Source organism: Clytia hemisphaerica, unplaced genomic scaffold (assembly GCF_902728285.1).
Source record: "Clytia hemisphaerica strain Z4C2 unplaced genomic scaffold, Clytia hemisphaerica genome assembly, whole genome shotgun sequence".
NCBI lineage: Eukaryota > Metazoa > Cnidaria > Hydrozoa > Leptothecata > Clytiidae > Clytia > Clytia hemisphaerica.
This window is the reverse complement of record NW_027103900.1, coordinates 1,469,297-1,489,946: the sequence shown is the minus strand read 5'-3', so window position 1 is coordinate 1,489,946 and position 20,650 is coordinate 1,469,297. Positions and strand designations below refer to the sequence as shown.

General features: G+C 34.5%; 2 protein-coding genes across 2 annotated transcripts; one reads left to right on the top strand and one right to left on the bottom strand.

The window, feature by feature from the left end:
- Window positions 1-1,217: 1,217 nt before the first annotated feature.
- On the bottom strand, window positions 1,218-2,479 carry LOC136808860 (GMP reductase 1-like). The gene has a single exon (XM_067065421.1). It carries the CDS (start codon window positions 2,411-2,413, stop codon window positions 1,370-1,372), a length of 1,044 nt encoding a protein of 347 aa, XP_066921522.1. The 5' UTR covers window positions 2,414-2,479; the 3' UTR covers window positions 1,218-1,369.
- Window positions 2,480-10,638: 8,159 nt separating this feature from the next.
- On the top strand, window positions 10,639-19,875 carry LOC136808858 (WD repeat, SAM and U-box domain-containing protein 1-like). The gene is made up of 10 exons (XM_067065419.1): window positions 10,639-11,252; window positions 11,812-11,916; window positions 12,101-12,206; window positions 12,429-12,462; window positions 13,110-13,150; window positions 14,925-15,037; window positions 15,405-15,451; window positions 16,269-16,431; window positions 18,960-19,094; window positions 19,341-19,875. Exons 1-10 carry the CDS (start codon window positions 10,646-10,648, stop codon window positions 19,502-19,504), a joined length of 1,515 nt encoding a protein of 504 aa, XP_066921520.1. The 5' UTR covers window positions 10,639-10,645; the 3' UTR covers window positions 19,505-19,875.
- The last annotated feature ends 775 nt before the right edge of the window (window positions 19,876-20,650 follow it).

Here is a 20,650-nt window from a genome sequence, read left to right as displayed (position 1 = left end):
TAGACCTCCTCAACAGGGGGTATACGGTTTTTTTCTGGAAAAGCCCAATATCTAAATTTTGCAAAGAGACTTAAGAAGCTTTGTCTTTTAGGAATCACACGTCCTGATTTGTTTGATTTTTTCCAGCATTGACATTTTATATTTATTTTTCACACAAAAAATTGAAAATTAGAAATAATAGGGCTTCGTAGATATTTTTAACCAGAAGTCTTTGCTATTTGTAAATTTCTTGACATTTGTTTAAAAAGCGCTAGAAATATAACTTTTCCAACATGAATTTTGAATTGGAATATTCTTTCTATCTTTACTAAAATTTATCTTTTCTGATATGACAGGGTTGTCCGGGTGCTAATTGACGCTAATATCTGGGCTATTTACCTTTCAAATTTCCGCCAAGAATTAAAGTGTTAAAGTAAGATTTTTGTTTGAAATTATCTCCGCTGGAATTTTGTCATCATTTTTTAAAGGGGTGGTTCACGCACAACCTATTGCCTAGTATAGTACCCCTTGATGAATAATCTGAAGCTACTGATGTTTGTTTTCTAATTTTTGAAAAATTATTTCGACTTATTTTTAATTCATTAGTCGTTTCAACACTATAAGAATCTATAAGTTCAGATTTATGAAAAGCAAAAAGGAACTGTTCTTTACTCTGTAGAAAACTGTTTTCGAAAGATGGATACACGTTTTTTTTCTTATTAGAACACCTAAAATTTGGCTCAGCCTGGATGTGCTTATTTTTTTAGCAACTTTCAGCCTAAAATGTTCTTAAATGCGTTCTTAATTTTTCAGACTACTCTAAATCGATTATATCATGCAAAATAAAGAGCACTTAAAATTGGAAAATTTTTGACAATATTGACTCTCGATTTTAGAAAATCCATCCCTAAGTTCGGTTAAAACTGCTTGAAAAGAGGAAAAAATTGCAGTTTCTTGTCATTTTTTTCCAAACTGAGGCTGGGCATGTTCTTACGATGTTCTTCATTTTTCGACGAATTTCAGCCTAAATGTTCTTATAAACTGGGTTCTAATAAAAAAAAAACGTGTAGTTTTGCTCACCTGGATTCCAAAGATCAGGTTCCCAAGTACCTGGAAAATCTCTTTGAGTATTAGTAGTCAAGAGGGTCGCAAAATTTGTATAGGAGAGCATATTTTTATGACACTATGTATTCCAAAAAGAACGAAAATCTTAGCGGGAAGGTTATAGGTTACATTGCTTTGATTCAGTTTTTAATTCGTTTATCTTATTATGCCAATGCTTACTAACAATTCAGAAAATATTCTACAAATAAATGGTTACAAAAAAACAATAATGTTATGCAATTTGGACTTTGCCTGTGTATCAAATTCCAATATGATAGTTTATATTTTATCTGAAGATATCATTTGTTTGTAACGTAACTCTAATAAATGTGGTACGTTTCGAAAGTTCTTTCAATTTATTAGCTCCAACATAAGTACAGGCTGATCTAATACCACCTAAGATATCCAAAATTGTGCCTTTGACTTTTCCTCGGTATGGAATCTCCACCGTTTTACCTTCGGATGCACGATACTCTGCTACTCCTCCGGCGTGCTTCTTCATAGCAGTATCAGAGCTCATTCCATAGAATAATTTCATTTGGCGCCCATCACGTTCTACCAATTCACCGCCCGATTCGTCGTGTCCAGCAAACATGCCGCCCAACATAACAAAATCAGCGCCCGCCCCAAACGCCTTACATATATCACCAGGGTTAGTACAACCACCATCAGACACGATATGACCTTTCAAGCCGTGGGCGGCATCTGCGCATTCCAAAACCGCACTGAGTTGAGGATAGCCGACGCCAGTCTTCTTGCGCGTCGTGCAAACAGAGCCAGGGCCGATTCCGACCTTAACAATGTCGACACCGTCCAATATCAACTGCTCGACCATCTCTCCCGTCACTACGTTTCCAGCCATTAGGATATGCTCTGGAAATCTTTCACGTGTACGTTTTACCAAAGCCAAGAAATGCTCTGAGTAACCATTAGCAACATCCAAACAAATGGCGTTAATTTCTGGGATAGCTTCAATGATTTTACCAAGTTTTTCCTCATCTGCATCATTCATACCACTGGTTGCCACAATGTAAGGTAGAAGCTCCTTGTTGTTCTTGGCAAACTCGACCCACTCTTCTACAGAGTAATGCTTATGAATACAGCAAATTAATTTATGGGTTGCCAATTCAACCGCCATTTCGAAGGTTCCAACTGTATCCATATTTGCAGCGATAACGGGTATCATATCATCCGGAAATGTCCGTGAAGTATGTCTGTACATGTATTGACGGCTGATTTCCACATCTTTACGTGACCGGATGGTACTTCTTTTGGGTCGGATCAACACATCCTTGAAATCAAGTTTGGTTTCCGTTTCTATTCGTGGCATATTTATTGGATATGCTGTTCTGTTTGTTCACAGATATCTAAAATCAACAGTAAAAGAGTATGGTGAAATTCTGCGAAGGTCAAGTTTCCAAGTATCAAAAAGGCCTAAACACTATTCAGCACACCAAGCCCCGATAGAAAACGGACGTTATTAAATCAACATTTCAGATATCCTCTCTCTCCTCTACACATTCATGTTTATTCCTGTATAACTCTTTGCATCAATCTACCTGCTAAGCTGATTAAGATTTTGATTCACATACATCCTTTTAAAAATTGTGAAAAGGCGGAACGTTTCAAAGTTATTCAAAATTGCTTCTTTTATACATAATGCATGGATGTATATTATTTTTTGCATTGATCTATTCCTCAAATTCATAAAAGTTCAATACGTGTCAGGATGTTAATGAAAATTCTAACCTAATCTTAATCCTATCCTAGCAGCGAAGAAATAAAATCCACTCTTTTGCTTTGGATGTTATATAAAAAAACTGATTAATCTGCAGTCTGGTTGTGAATGATATACGTTGTGTGCGTGTGGGATTCAAATTGCTGACTGGCTAGCTTAATATTGAAATGAAATAAGTCAAACTTCGTCATTTTGAACCACACACCACCACAAGATCTTGTGTCTGATATTCCTGCTTTGTGAAAATCAAACTTGAAATGGTCAATTTCGTCTCAGTTTTGTAGTATAAATATCTTATATCAAAACCTTCGCTTTGTTATTCACCCTGTTTCAACCGACGTATGTGATTAAGCAACGTGAATATAAAGCACAGATCTGACAGATTTTCATCAGAAAACTGACACTAATCACTAAATATTTTAGAGCCTTTAAAACACTTTAAAACCTACAGTCACTATTTTTATATGTTTTCATAATTCGTGCTAGTATTTTACGTGAATAGTTTCATGGGACCTTTAAAATCAATTCAGTAATCTGACTTAAGTAAGTGTTTAAATACGAACGGTAAAAAAAAGCCCTCTTAGACTTTTAAAACGGTTTTATTCTTCTTTGAGACAACAATTTCATACATTTAAAAGAACGCCAATTCGGGGAAGGGGGGGACGGACGGGGACGTGCCACTAGAAAGTAGTCTCTGTCAGATATGAATGTTTGGTAAGTTAGGAACCCTGCCAGAACGAAAATTTGACGTAAAATTGAAACACTCTCTAATTTCCACCCTGACCCTAATATTTGTTCAAATAAACGAAAAGTCGACCGAATCTTTAGCAGAACTACTGACAATACCAGCACAGACGGTCAACTAGAAACACAAAAGTAAGAAAAAATGTGTAGATATCCAGGCTAGTATACAGTACAATATACAACAGCTTGCTATAGAATGTTCATCCTTCTTTTAAATTTGACTCAAATACATTGAACAACATTTTCCTTGTATTTCTACAACTTGAAATGTGAAACCCATGCATGTGACAAATGAAATGACTTCTATTGCTTCTCAATGCTGCAATCGCTCTTGTATTTATGATGAAAATAATGACCTTCTTTTGAATAGAGTTCAAGCAAAAAAGTTTATAAAGCTACTTCATTGTGCGCAATCCATCAGTTTTTCTGTAAGAACAAACACATTTACAAACTGATGACATTTTACGGTGTAATCATGTACACGTTTTTTTTTATAAGAATATGCAACATGCAAAATTTTGACGCCTTCGAATTTTCTTAACTTAAAGCCTATGAATGTTCCTAACATGTTCTTATTTTGCCATTTTTTTAGTATATTTTTGTCCATTTTCCTAAGAAATTAGGTGTTTTAGAGTCTGCGAAGCCTTAAAATGTTCTTAACTTGTTCTTAACATTTTGGCCATCCAAGCCTTATGCTCCCATAAAGTTTGTTCTTATGAAAAAACGTGTACAGTGTGTCGTGAAATGAATATATACAGGGTAAGTAAAAAAGAGAAAACCAATACAGTTTTTTTTTTCGTACTTTCTTCTTTCTTTGGCTACGCATTAATACAAAACACGCAAAATATTTTTTCTTGAGTCAACCACATATTTTTATCTCCTCCTACACCCTGTAAATTGCTGATATAAATAAAAATCCGGTGGTGGTAGTGTGATACACCCCCTTCTCAAAGACCTACCGGGGCTCCTTTCCACTGGAAAAACTGGCCAAAAGTTCGTCCCCAGTGGGAAAATGTACTCCAATTTTTGTCACCATTGAAAAAAATCAAATAAACCAATCCTCACTACAAGATATTATGCTATTTTCCCATTCCCACTTAACTTTCTGATTTAAAAACAACGGAACTTAAATCCCCAGCCATAAAAAACATGGGGATATTTATCCCCATCGAGGCTTTTATTTTTACCCCTACTGGCTGAAAGAATCCTACCAGGTCTTTGAGAAGGGGGTATGGTGGTGGAAGTCTTTTTCTATATATCCCACGCCAATTTTTACAATCAAGTCAAAAATTGTAAAAACAGACACAGTAGAACAGTAGATTGTGCGTTATATATACAGATTTAATGCTGTTGTTTCACCTGCTCACCAACTGATTCGATGATTTAAATGTACATGTTTTTGTATGTTAATGATTGCCATAGTAATTTTGTTCTCACTGAATAGTGAAAAGACCTGTAATTACGTCCTGTAAACCTCATTCAGCACTGGGTCATAGACCTTTTTATAAGAACAATTTTATAAGAATATTGAGGCTCAAAATTTGCAAAAAATAACAAAAATCGGAACAATGCCGAGCCTGGAATTTAGATTCCAATGAAGATTAAAGGCTCATACATACCCGTACCTCGGAGCTATAGTTTGCAAAATAAAAATTTAGACAAATACCGCTAAACTTGATATTAGTTTAGTTTGCCCTACTCACTGAAAATAGCACATAACAGTTTTATGACATTTTTGACTGTCTGCGGGTTTATATTTACCGTATGGCAAAGGATCATATTCAAAAACGTAATATTCGGAAAATTTCATTTCGAAAGGCAACTGCAATTTTAACATCCCTTTCTCACAGACCCGGTAGGATTTTTTCAGCCAGTTGGGGGGAAAACAGCGGACCAACACTCAATCGGATTTAATCCATGGTTTTTATGGTTGGAAATTTGAATTCCATTGTTTTCGAGCCAGAAAACTAAGTTGGGATCGTAAATATAGCACAATTTTTTGTAGCGAGGATTTGATTACCTTATTGGGGAAAAAATGTTGGGCGAAAGTGACGAAAATTTTGAAAGGGTGACGAAATTTTTCCCCGGCATTTTATCAACCGACTAAAACTTTTACCCGATATTTTTATCCCTGACCGAAACTTTTACCCAAAATTTTATACTCCAACCAAAAATTAAATCCAAATTTTTACACCCTCAATTACAGAAATTAGTACTTTAAACGACGAATTACAAGATCTTTTTTCGAGCAAGTGAATAAGGAAACCAATTCATTTGGACAATTCAGTCGGGTGGAAGTGACTAAATTGTAAATTTGGTCAGGGAAAAATGACGAATTTAAAATTTTGGTCGGGGAAAAGTGACGAAAATGCCTCTAGGTGAGGAAATTTTTCCCCGACTAAAAACCCCCACATTTTTTTGCACGATAAGGGGTGTATTTTAGAAAGGGATGTAATGCAATTTCTTATCTAAACCTCACTTCTCTAAAAATAATCTAAGTGTTAATATTAGGGTTTAATTTCTGCCTTGGGAGAGAGAGTCTGCTTTTCAGCAATTAACTTATTGCATACAACACCAAGACTGGGCTTTTACTTAATGTCTAACAGTAAGTATTAGTGACCTCAGCAAGCCTAGATTTTCCCTTTTCAGAAAAAAAAATGAAATTAAAATCGTATTAATAAATTCCATTTCTCATAACATATTCCTTTATCAAAAACGAAAAATATACACTTTTTTTCATGTTTTACGCTTTTCTCCTCAGATTTTGTATTTCTCCTATATTTCTAAATTTTCTGGGACGTTCGTAATTTTTATAAACATCTGCCTACTGTGTTTTTTATTCCCCTCACTTTTTCTCGTTTGAAAATGAAAGTTTATCTTTTATAACGGGATGAGTTTGTAACTCTGGGTGGATTTTATGAAAAGAACACATTTTGGACTTTTATCTTAACTCTCCTACAATGAAATATCTCAAACTTTTGATTGTGTTGTCGTCAGCATGTACTCAAAAGCATCATATCTAAGGCACACTGGCACGGAGGGGGGCACTCGATTTCTAAACGACGGCATGTGCCGCCAAAAATGGCTTTCAAAACCGGATCCTTACAGTGCAGCCCTTGAGCAGTGAAAATATACCCTTAAAGTCCACTTTTCTCACCCTTACAGTGTAGTTTGATTTCTTATTCCACTTATTTTTTTGAAGCCACCTAAAAATGAGCCTGAGATGTCGGCACAATGTGAAAAACAAATTAGAATGGGTTTGAGTCAAAACTATGAAGATACATCAAATTTTTACTGTCAGACTTGCGATTCAGCAGCTCCTAAACACACCTTTACAGTGTATCCAGCTAAAAGAAGACCATTGTAGTGCACTCTATCAAGATATCAAAAATACACCCTTACAGTGCGTTTCGAGGGTCTCGAGATAAACCGACTCTTAACTTAAGGGTGGCACATGCCGTGGGTCGGATCATATGAGTCTCCTCTCCCGCCAGGACACTGGTACACCTTATTTACGGGCATTTCAAAATCAAACAGGTTAAATTTCGAGATTATGATGTAATCTTCAAGTAATCTGCGGAGTATCATTAAACCAAATCAGCCAATCAGTATTCAGAAGTGAGAATTAGACAGTATCTAAATCTATGAAAGTAAATCGTAACTGAGGCGGTAAAAGTCTTGATCTGAGTTGGACAGGTATATTGTGGCGAGCTGCCCGCAGATCGATTCAGTAGTCGGGCTTGGTTAGACGATCCTATCGTCTACACATTATCACTGAAAAAGGAAAGAATTCAGGAAACGTGATAAATTTGAAAACGAGTTTAGTTCGGGGTGGAGTAAACAGTGGCGGAGGTGTTTATACAGTTTTGTTTTGTTCCAAAACTCTACCGCCACTTTTTTCCCGTAAACCGCCCTGACGCCTTAGCTCTACCCGCGTTTACTGACCTTTAAACGGACGATAGCATCGTCTAGGCTTGGTTTGGCGATTATTGTGTGGTCCCCGGTGTTGTTTTAACACGTTGTTCTCACGTCCCCCCCCCCAAATGACGACGACGCTTGTCAGGACGTCAGGACCCGGATCGTCGCAGCCGGCCCGCATTCGAAACTAACCGGATGATGCTGACCAGTATTGAGAATATTCGAATTTCGAAAAGCGCAATAGGGGTACAAAAACAAGAGAGAAAATTTTAGAAAAATCAGAAAAAATTGAAAAAGCCAGCAAAATTATGTAAATTAAAAAGCAGCAGGTCAAGTATTTTTTGTCATTAGTTTCAATTTCTATCCTATTTGTTCTCCCAATGACTTAAAGATTATAACGAATGCACATTTCTTGTTTATTTTTTTTGGTTTGTGTGTTCTGCCTTATTTTGATTGTCAGCAGAAGACCAACACTTTCAACCTGCTGAGCTGATCAGTTGGGTGTTTAAGATAAAAACGGCAATACACCGTTTAACAGTCTCGCCATCTCCACCGTAGAGGCGGTAGAGGAAAAGAAGTTATGATTAAACTGGATTAAAAAGAATTCTTTACCTACCATTTCTCTGCTGGGTTTTCTTATGAGAACTGAATGTTTACCTACCATTTTTTACGGTGGGGGAGAGTTAAGATTCCCGTGGTTGCCAAAATCAAAACAATGGATAATTGTTCATACGCGTAAAAAAAGTAAATAAATGAATGGCTCGCCTAGTTGGCCCCGGACCATTTGGCCTACTGTATGGCCCACCTTTTGGCTCGCTGATTTTGCTGAATAAGCAGTTTAAAAAAAAAGCGAGTAAGAGTCGTTCGTCGATATAAGGGGAAAATTACAAAATTTATAGACCCAATTTATAAAGTCTGGCTTTTATTACGCAGCCCTGGCAATTCAGCTTTTTTTGCCTCAGCATTTTTTTGCTGCGGCAAAATGCTCTTTATCAAATTTGCCGAGGCAAAACAAACAGCATTTTGGCGCGGCATTTTTTTGTTTATTGAATTTTGACTAGAGAAACTCCTATACAGCCTACCGTGAGAGGTCCTAAAGCCGACAGCCCAGCCTAATTCCGACCCCCCAAATAACTGTTATGAAAAAGAATTCTATGTTTACAAACATTCCCTCTCCAAGTTGAACGATAAACTATTGCTAGAACTCTCGAAACGAAACATCTAACAAGATAGCTGTAATGTCAAGATGTCAATTAATGTAATTAAAAAGTGCGAGTTGTAAAAATAATTACCTTTTATTCTGGATCAGTTGCTCATGTTTAAAACGATAACAGTTTTGTAATAAAAGTGACTTGTGCGGGAAAAATACGAAACAACTTGGACTGGTTTCCATCAAGAAACAAACAGACTATATAAATTGTAAAAATGGCGCGAAGTTGAAAAAAGGGTGAATGCGGTAGCACTAATTTGAATAACAAACATCGAATCAATGTGGCGGCGACTATCAACGCCCTCTTTACCACCTATAAGTCTGGATGTTTATTTACGGAAAGCCCGCAATCGGACAGCTCTTCATTTAAGTGTACTATTTGACGACATATATTATCTTTACTAGAATAGGAGCAAGGTGTCATGTAATACATAGTAATTGTAATATACGTCGTCTATTTGTATTCTTATCATGTAATATATAATATAGTGTAATATACGTCGTCTATATGTATCCTTACACAAAGTCCTAGCCCCGCAATCAAGCCAAGTGCCAGTGTAAAGTAATAGAAACCAGGCTTGATTACGTAACGTTTCAAAATGAGCACGCTCGTACACAGACCTCTTTTATATTTTCGTGTGCTTTGGTAAATCAAAACATCTCGTTACTTTTTATGATGCTGTTACTACTGTTGTCATTTATGACGTTGTGCATATTGCAATAAAAAAATATGTTTTGTTATGAGAAGCAATTATTGTTATTTGGTTCAATTGGTTCAATGTATCAAATCTCTCAGTTTAGTTGACACTTTGGTATCTTTGTTGCGTCACAGCGAAAGGTTTGTTTTTATTTTAGTTTGTATCTTTGAAAGACCCCATCGGCTTTAGGCTGGGCTGTCGGCTTTAGGACCTCTCACGGTATGTCATCCAACAAAGTACTAGACGTCTCCTATATGATCAGAAAACAAAGAACTTAAACGATTTGGCACTTTTGAAGTTTCTTTGATTTTATTAACATTTGTCAGAAAACTCGAAAATTTACCGCGGCAAAATTTTGCAGCGGCAAGCAAGGAATAATCAAATTTACGGCATCTTTTACCGCGGCATTTGCCTCGTGCTGCGGCCAATTGCCAGGACTGTTACGGCACAATGCTGATCAATTTCAGTCAAATCCGCCAAATCCGCCAAATTTTCTTTCCGCCAAAATTTCTTCCTTTAAGGTATATAATTTAAGCTCAAAAAGATTTGGAGAAAGCCTATTAATCAAGGTAACAGCTGCCTTCCTTCCAAAAAATGTTTTACGCACAGGCTGAATCGTTCATATGTTCACAGGGAAGGAGTCAGTAGTCATGTTTCACGCCCATGTAAAGATATTTTCTGAAACAAGCTAATCAAGCTAAAAGTCACAAGAAAATACTCAAAGACGGAGGTCGATAAAAATTGAATAATTTCGAACAGGTCTAGGAAATAGCAAATACACGAATGAGGTATGGAATGACCAATGGGACTTTAGTAATAGGGTACCAAAATTCATGCAAAGGACATGAAATCTTCTCTACCCTAGCACCAAAAGGTGGGCCATATAGTAGGCCAAATGGCTCTTTTTTTAAATTACACTGTGAATTTATAATAAAGGTAGAAAAGTATTAAGAACTTCAAAAGTAGACATTGGCTGATTAAGTAGCCTATTTGTAAATTCAGGTATAACTTGGAAACGAGATATAATGGTTTATCTGGCTATGATGAAAAGTTTCAATTCTATTTATAGATGCCACCTTTTGGGGGTAAACCAAAACTCTACTGTTGTCTTGGTAATTCGTTATTGATCTCTAACTGTAAAGATAATAGTCTTATAGACATAGATGTTTTTCGACTTCTGATAAGTCAAGATGGATATATTTCAGCCACTGATAATTGTAGATATTTTGTTTTTTTAATTTAGTAGAATTTGAAATGGCAAAGTTACTAAATACTCTTACTATACATACAAAAGATGTTAACTGTTGTGCTTTCTCTGCAAATAGTAAGACCCTTGCATCCGTATCTGGTGATAAAACAGTTCGATTATGGAATGCTGATTCAGCAACTGAACTCTCATATTCACCTTTAAGCCATCATACATACAGTGTAACATGTTGTGCTTTTTCGCCGTTTGGATCAATGCTTGCAACAGGTTCACAAGATTACACTCTGGCTATTTGGAATGCTGAAGATGGTGAACTGATCAAAACAATGCTTGGTCATAAAGGTGCTATTCGGTGTTGTACATTCTCTTCAAATTCTATGCTGTTGGCAACCGCGTCGAGTGATGAAACAATTGGAATTTGGAATTTGAAGAACTACTCATTATCCAGAGTATTGAAAGGGCCAGATTCTTCCTTAATGACTTGTAGATTCACACCGGATGATTTGTATCTTGTATCTGGGTCGGGGTATGGAGATGCGAGGATTTGGGATATAAGTACTGGACAATGTGAAGGGATGGTAGAGGGCCATGATAGTGGAACAAGTGGTTGTGGTATCACTGGATGTGATTTCTCCCTCAAGTTTGGATCAGCAGGTAATTACTAAGGAGATTACTCAATCATATAAATTTTTTTAAAGTAATCAGAAAAGTGAATAAGAGAAGAAGTTAAAACTCCTTGTGGATTTTACTTTTTTTATTGTACATAGTTTTCTATAAGAACTGGTGAAGATTTAGCTGGGAGACCCGTCTACTGTTTGTGTGATTTCGAAGTGTAACATAGTTAAAATGAATAATAATATAGAAGTAACAGAGTGGCCGGGTATTTTTGTAGATGCCAAATCTGGTCGCATAATTCTATTGGCTGTTAAACAATTGTTGAAATCACGTGATATTGTTGTTTTTTATTTGAAGTGCGCGACCCTGATTCTTATTTAATCTTATCACGGCTTTTTTGGCACAAAATTCAAACCAAATGTAAACAAATTCAAACTGGGTCAAAAATACCATACTCTCGTGGTGTAAGTTTGAATAGAGAATATGGATCTCCAGACTAGTGAAGATCATTCTTTTGGATATTTTGACAATTAAATTTTACTACTGAAATACAGACAGAAATGTATTATATATAGCAACTATACTGTTGATATTTCAGATACAGCACAAAGTCTTTCAAAAGTTGGTGAGTCCCCACGATTTCTTCTAGCAACATGCGGTGGCGATAACTTGATCAAATTATGGCATGTCTACACTGCTTCTGGTAGGCAAATACAACGTCCAGTCATTGATTAATTCCCCCTTTTTCCAACGTCTTAGTTCATATTGTCATTTTTTAGATATGACTGTTCTCCTGCAAAAATCATAATTATCCAGCCTAAATGAACAGTTGTTTTATGAAACGTGTGACTTTAATTTCATGTATTTTCTCACTCTCTACACCATAGCTTATTCAATGAAATGTAATTTTGAGTTCGTGGTCAGTTTGAAAGGACATGGTGGACATGTTTATGATTGCAAATTCTCTCAAGATGGAAAAATGTTGGCTTCATGGTATGATAGGATTAATAAATCTTTCCAATAGAAAATGTTTTAAATGTATAATTGTAAAAGTATTGGTCTTTTTTATGTTTGTTTTTTCATTTTATTTAGCACTTTCAGTACTTTCTACCTTTCCTTGATGTCTTGATCTTCGCCATATGATAACATCTTTTTTGTATTTTCGACAGCTACATAATTATTAAAATTTTAAAACGAATTCAATTCTTTTTTCAGCTCATCAGATAAGACTGTCATCTTATGGGACCCAGTAAGTACAAATACCATTTCATGATTGATAAACTTTTAAACGATCTAAAGGTCTACTTAGACTACACAATATATTGGTAATTCGTGATATGCACCATTGCAATGTCTTCCACCGACCTATTGACTAATTGGTTGCAAGTGATGTATTGACTGATTTTACGTCACTTACAACCAATCAGTAATTGGGTCCGTGATGTAGTGTTAGAAGACATTGCAACAGTATACACCATGAATATGGTTTGAGGAGTAAACGACTGGTGCTCTGTAATGAAGTGGGATTTTCTTTCTATATACTACAGTAACCTAAATATATTTGGAATATTTCAAATGTAGCTTGTGATATATTGTTGACAACTTTTCAATATATTGTGAGCACTTTACAGCATTATTAATTGCCAGTATGTCGCCTTACAATAGTAGTAATTTTAGCCGATTGGTAGTGTGAATGTTTCGCTCACAGACTTACACCACAATGGACTCTGTTCGAACCACAAGCACTTCCAGACAGTGTGTTAGAGAAAGGGACTCTCTTCCTTCACTCAAAGTAATTTATCCCTTCACTCTAATAGGCTTATAAAGGCACACACCTCTTTCCAAGAAAAACCCGAAGTCATGTTGCCATATTGTTTTATTTTTTGTATGTTTTAGGTTAAATATGAAATCATTGCAAAATTGACTGGCCATACAAGGTATGCTAAGATTTCAATTGTTTAGTCCATTTAATCTCAATCAGAAGTTTGAACTTCTAGCTGTAAAGCTAAGAAGTCTTTATATGAGCACGCATACTTACTCTTTTATTTTTTACTTATTTGAAGGCCAACTTCTGACAAAAGGAAGTAACTGCATTTTTCTTATTTCGAGATAATTGCATAAACGAGTTGACCTTATTCAAGATTAATGGTATCGTTTTAAGATCAAAACTTTTGCTGATTGTGAAAGACCAAACCCTAGAAAAGTATAATTTTTAAAAGGAAAGAGTTAAAAGGAGTTTAACATCTTGATTTTGGAAAAATCTACACACAAGTTTTACTCTACTCGAACTCTTTCAAGCTAAACATTTTAAAGTTACTTCTTTTTGTCAGATAATAAACTGCAAAATATTACAAGCAATTTTCATTTTCAGGCTATAAAAAGAAGTAAGTGACTTACTTCCTTTTGTCAGAAAATAAAATGAAACTTTAGTCAAACAAAAAATTTGATAAAAAGAAGTCTTTTACTAGAAATCAACTACTGGAAAACACAAGCTGGACTCTTAGTAGTTGAGTTTTGCAAAAATATGAATTTTCAAAAATTGATGGTTACTTCCTTTTGTCAGATCACGGTAGACTTTTTACCATGGAAAGCGCCCAATGTTTTAAGGGCAAAACAATACAAAATATATAAGTTCTACTCGATGTAGCACACAAAACTGTGTCATGTTATACATTTTCTGTTAGGCCAATTATTCTTGAGCCTGAAAATTTAAGAATCGCAATGAAAAAATTTGATGAAGAAGAAAACGAAGACTTTTGCGAAGAAGAGTATTTCAACTTTGAGGAGCTTAGTTTCGGCGAAGAAAAAACATTTTGAAAATTTTTTGTGGTAGATGGTGTATCTTTTATCGAAGTAAAATTATTTTTTCGGAAAATTTTTCTAAATGCTTATTTGCTTTAAAATCTTGAAAATAGTGCTTTTTGACAAATTTTCCATCCCAATTTTTCATAGAAAAACAGCCATAACTTTTGATGCATTAATTTAGAAAATTTTTCCGAAAAATTTAAAACAGTTCAATTCTTTGTGGACAGTTTGAAAAAACTTCAAAACAAAAAGGTTAATTACCCATTAAAACTTGGCACTTTTTATAGAAGAAGGTGATGCAGCATATTATTAACGTCATTTTTGCAATTAAATTATTAATTACTCTTAAGGGATTTGATTAAAAAGCAATTTATAAAGGCAATTCTTTGTTAAAAGTGTTAAAGAACCTTAAAGCATAACTTTTATGTTCAAATACTTAAATCAATTTTCCGACTATGTATGGTCAGAGCCCTTAGGAGGGCGGTCAATGTAATATCTCGTATAGTAAAGATTACATCATTAATAGCATAAATAGCGCTAATTATGCTCCAACCCTGACCCTAACTGGGAAGATCGATGTTCTTATAAAAATGTCTCTTATAAAACATTGATATTAATAAGAAGTGTTTCTTATAAAACATCAATATTCTTATAAAAAATGTTTCTTATAAGTTACCTTCCTATCCCCGACCGTTAGAAGTGACCACCCTTACGTCTTCTTTTCTAGTATTATATCGCTTATGGTATTAGTTTACGCATGCGCATTATATATGATGTAAAACATTTATATAACATTACGCAATGGTTTCTTCCAAATATGGTAATACGAGATTTCGCATTGAACTGACTGTTAAGTAGAGCGCGTTACATAAATAACAGAGCATTCTTCTTGTTTTGTTTTTATAGATACATCACTACAGTATGTTTTTCACCAGACGGGAAATATTTGGCATCAGGATCAAATGATAAGTCTGTTCAAATCTGGCAAATTGATGATATACGAAGGACTGAAAGCACTGGTGAGAACATTTCATGCATTGAAGATAGGGGATCGATTTTATCACGCTCCTTACCAAGTATGAGTATACCAAGTATGAGTATACTCGTAGTAGAGTAGAGCCGTCAAATTACCAGCAGTATTTCAAAGATCCATGACTTTTGATACAGAAACTTTTGCTTGCTTTTCTAATACATTCTGAAATTAATACCAAGAGGTCAAATTTCCGATTTCTGCAAAGGGCTCGGTAGTGAATGTGTAAACTGATATTTTTATTTTCTGAAGTTTTCAATTGAGTCTTGGAATAATTTCATTTTCACTTCATTGAATCTAAGGCAAGCAGTCAAACTACTTTTATCGATGTATAATGACTCCTACACTTTATCCAGGGCGTCAGAATCCAACCCATGCTATTGGTAATTCACCAGCGGATCAAGTGAGTCATTAGTCCCGAAGTTTTCAAATTTTGAAAATACTTTGGGCGTACAAACTTTCGCGAGCAGAAACTTTAGCGGTATTCGTGAATTTTTGCCTTTTTCGCGAAAGTAAATGCTTTTGAAAATTCTAAACAGGGCATTTCACGAAAGTTTATGCTCGAAATCTATAAAACCTCGAAATCGTAATAAATTTTTGGCATATTTTTATCCTTTAATGCTTTTTTACAGTCGAAGAGCAACCGTCTTAATCGAATTTAAGGAATATTTTTCACTTTTAAGGCAATTTTCATTCGAAAATTCTCATTTTTATTCAACGGTTCGCGAAAGTTTATGCTCGCGAAAAACATTTTTTCCTCGAATTCACAAAAGTAAATGTCGTAAATTTCGCGATTTTTCGACCTCGCGAAAGTTTCTGCCCGCGAAAGTTTGTACGCCTAAAGTATATACAAATAAAACAAAAATTCTGTCTATACAAAAGGGTATTAAAGATGATACTGCATTGTATATTGCTTTAGGTGTACAAAGCTTTCGCGAGCAGAAATATTTGGCGATTTTTGCGAGTTTTAGCTTTTTTGCAAAAGTTAATGCCTTTGAAAATTCTTTTTAGGGCCATTTGCGAAAGTTTATGCTTGCAAAAAATTCTTGACAAAATAGAAAATCTGTCGAACATCTAACTTAAACTAAAATGTAAGATTTATGACACTTTTTAGCTTGTTATAGCCTCATAAGTCAGAAGACAAAAGCTATAATAGCGAAACTTTGTACGCCTAATTTAATCTGTATGTCGTTTCATTTTACTTTGATCTTCTCATTCAGCCCAAACGAAAACTGATACGTAATTGGTCGATAGATGATGTTTGTGATTGGCTGAAAGAGTTGTCACTCGATCAATATTGTGAAGTGTTCCGCTACAATGCGATCGATGGGATCGAACTTGCACAACTCAATGATCACACCCTCTTGAATGCGTTGCAAATTGGTAAGAAATTATGATATCGTTTTTATCACCCTGAAATTGATTTAATTTTTTGCATGGATTAATTACCTTCTTTACCTAATTAGTTTTTGCGGATTTTAGTCCACACTCAATTTTTTCTGCCTTTTTTGTTTACTTAAGCAGTTTTGTGTGTTTTAAAATTCATAAGACTTTTCTATTTCAACTTGCTACTGTAAACAGACGTTTGAAATATTTTATGACACTTTTCATATTCGTATAAGTATTATCTTCTTTTTGACGGAGGTTTTGAAATCCACATTAATATACATTTCCCTATTAATGATTTTGGCATGCAAAAAGAAATCCTACAAAACATCTGCTGCAGTAAATAATATGAATTGGACGACCATTTTTTAACTTTTCTAATGATCAAAAAAATATTACAAGATTTCTGCTTCATTTTGATAACTTATAACTTATTCAAGTCAAGCCAGACATTACTTGTGTTCTTGTTTAGCTTCATTTTTTCTTCATTTTTCTATTTCGAAAGAGTTTTATTTGCTTTCTCATTTACTACTTTGTAAGAGAAAGTAGTCTTCATTAACTTTTCATCAACAAACATGCAACCTCCATCAAAACCCTTCACTCTTCAATCGTTTAAAGGGTTCTTACGCTGTTGTATATTGTTGGAAATGAAAATTCAAAGGTTTTATATTTCTAACTAGATATTCGATCATTCATGAGATCTCATTTGTAGTACAGAATACTACTATTCTGGGCACATTAGACATTTTTCATATGCAATAATTGTGTAGCTCCTGAATTAAAATATTTTCGTTGGTGTTGACGTGACAGTCAGTGAGATGGAAGTTTTAACCCCCATTGGAATACTCAACTTGTTCGTGATTCTCATCTCCGCATTTTTACACATAAGTGTATTAATCTGTATCTACAAAAAGAAGAACTCCTCATTCGATATTATCTTGGCTAACGCGTATATCAATAACGTTTTCGTTTTACTTATCATTGTTAGCTCTTTTGTGTTGTTTTTCATAAGCGTAGACTACCTCATGACTATTCTAGCTGATCTGACCGTCGTTTTACTGATGTTCAATCACAACCAAAGCACTATTCAAGTCTTCTTGGTCATACAGTTATATTTAGCAACTCGTTATCCACTGAAATTGAAAATTTGGATTACCAAACGGAAAACACATATTGGAATTGTCATCATCTATATCACCTTGTTGATTTTATATACTACAGCATTGTTGTGTTCAAGAATGAACCTAATTAAGCTTGAATCTATTTTGTTTGTGGCATCAATTGCCATGTGTGTTAACTTTTGCGTCAGTCTCTCCGCTTACGTCTACTTATGCACAATCTTCATTCACAAACATATTATTTTTGCCAAGAAAGAGAATAATGACCGTCGGATGGTGAAATATCGAAACACTTTTCTAATTATTGGAATGACTGTTGTTTTGAAAGTGATCAGCTATACACCAAGTGTCCTTTTTTATTTGAAGATCAATTTTGTAGTTGGTGAAGATTTCATTTTCCTTTTGAGCTTTATCGATCAAATTATTTCACCTTTGCTCTATGTTTTTTACTATCAATAGTCATCAATACAACTGTTTTGTTTGGTTTCTGAATGAATTGTTGTTGTTGTATATACCAATACCTAACAATATCTTCAATCTTAAACTTTTCCTGTGGAAGGAGGCTTTAGACGTGATTACGTGATGAAAATTAACATTGTAAACTATATAGTTGAACCCCATAACAATAACAGTAACAAATCTCTGGTCTTCTTGTTTCAAACTAGAGTTTTTTAAGGAAAAAAGGTATGATAAGAATTAATACATTTTATTAAGAAAATATTTGTTGAATGGATTAATTCGAGCCTATGAGAATTTTCTGAGCTTTTGAAAATGAAGATGAATATGAAGACTTTTAGGAAACATAATTGTCTGACCTTTAGTTAGATAATTTTGTATAATATGATGTCCAACTTCCATTATTTTACAAAAGCGTGTATAATTCGAAGTGAAATGATAGTCCTTTCCATTGCAAACTCTCTCTAATTCGAAAAAATTTCTCTAAACAGAAAAAAAGTTTTGATCCCTTTAAAGACGAGTACATCCTTTTTTATCAGCATTTCTTCTATAAGAATATCAGGTTGAAAATTGCCCAAATCGTAAAAATACCCTAAAGAATACCATCTAGGGTGAGTTTCACATATTTTAATAAGAATACACTCATTTTATGTTTTGGTTATGTTAAAGTTTTTTATTAGACTGGAATTGAATTTTTGAGGCAGAAATATAATTTTAGCTCTCAATATGACCTCAAAGTCTCAAACTCTCAAATTGATCATTTCTCATGTTTGTATAAAAGTCAAGTCTAAAAAAGTAAGAATACTTTAAGAATATTTCACTCTCAATTTTGTTACTTTCTTAAGAATACTTGATTCTCATCCAAAGTACATATTTCTATAAAAAAAGGGTCAACATTACTTTGCAAACAAAAGCCTCTTTCAGCAGTATCAATTTATTTTCTTTTTTTAGGACCATTGGGCCACCGTAATAAGATAACACGAGAATTGAACGAATTGAAGCGCATTGAAAGTGAAGGGAACATACCTGATGAATTTTTGTGCCCCATCACAAGAGAACTAATGGCTGATCCTGTACTTGTTGCTGGTAGGTCAGATAAGATTTTCTTTATCTACGTCCAAATAAGTCTTATTACAAGACTGGAAAAGGGTCGTTTATGGGGTTTTATTAACCATCCAATTTTTCAGAAATATAGGCCAAACCCCGAAATTACATGTGGCATTACAGGCTTGGGAAATAGACACTTCAGGTTGAATTTTCATGAACGAATTTCAGAACATTGTAAAAAATATAAACTTTATAAACCCTCACTACTTAACTTCTCGCTTTCAGATGGTTTCACGTACGAGAGATCGTCCATTGCATCTTGGTTCGACTCTGGTAATATTACCAGTCCAATGACAAATAAACCGTTGCCTAGCAACCAACTCGTTCCCAATCGTTCACTCAAGAATGCTATCATGAGATACTTTGGACCTGTTCCACTAATACCATGAGATATTTCGAAACGAGGTTGGAGTTTGAGAGGAGATTTCGCACTTTATTTTGCTAACAAACGGATCATTGATTACATTTACCAAGATGTAATACAAGCTCAGAGATAAGCCCAATGAAAGCCAACAATGACAAATATATGCAACATTTCAGTAGTGCAGTACTTAACTGTCAAGCGTTTTAGCCCGGGCTACTACCCTTACCGATCGACGTGTGTGTTCCGCTGAAGTTGAAAAAAAACCGGGTGTTTTAGCTTCTATTGCTATTCGTATATTCATGACTTGTACTCGAGAGTATGGAGAGTACGGAAGTTACGAAAGATTTATGGATATGAATTGATATTTCTTGTACTTAAAATCGTACCATCGCTTAATTCAAGACTGATTATTTATCATCGAACCGATGTTTTGTATAGAGGAACTTTTAATGAACAAAATGACAGATGTTTAAAAGTGATTCAACTTCAGAAATAATATGTAAATTATTTTAGTGTTCAAAATTTAAAAATCTTGTAATATACTATATAAATATGAAATATCAGATTGAAAAATGTAAATATACAAAATAAATTATCATTTTCAATAAATTAAAATATAAAATTAAACTGCAGCAAAACTTTATGGTGCGTAACATATAAAAATAATGTCTGTTCCCTTCTCGCAGGGAATTTCTTGGAAAAGTCTGCAATATAAATATTTTGTTAAGGATTGAACAAGCCCTCCATTTTTAATTGTGAGGTTATTCTACAGGACATTGACATTCCCACAAAAAAAAAATGTTTCGTGTCAATGTCTTTTAGTTGAAAATGCTTCAAGTATAAGTAGAACATCAATAAATACTATTTACAAAATAGTGATAAGCGATAATTAAGAGCTGGGAAGGTCGAAAAACCTCTTTTTACGTCAATGTACCGAATTTTTTGTACGATCAGATAAATCCATGTAAACACAAAACATTTCAGTTCGGTTTGTTCATTGTAGCATTTTTCCATATAACAGAGCTTTGACAAATCATCTGGAAAGGCTTACTGTAGAGTGATTCCCGACGGGAGATATTTTAATTTTGAAATCCGTGAAAGGCATTGGGCCCAGTTAAGCTCTATGACCACCCAAAAAGCGTCCTAAAAATCTTATATAAACAAGACAAAA

Coding starts and splice junctions, on each gene's coding strand:
- LOC136808860 (XM_067065421.1), bottom strand. CDS start 2,413: ATGCCACGAATAGAAACGGAAACCAAACTTGATTTCAAGGATGTGTTG.
- LOC136808858 (XM_067065419.1), top strand. CDS start 10,646: ATGGCAAAGTTACTAAATACTCTTACTATACATACAAAAGATGTTAAC. Junction 12,207..12,428: donor GGAAAAATGTTGGCTTCATG/GTATGATAGGAT, acceptor TTCTTTTTTCAG/CTCATCAGATAAGACTGTCA. Junction 15,038..15,404: donor ACGAAGGACTGAAAGCACTG/GTGAGAACATTT, acceptor CACTTTATCCAG/GGCGTCAGAATCCAACCCAT.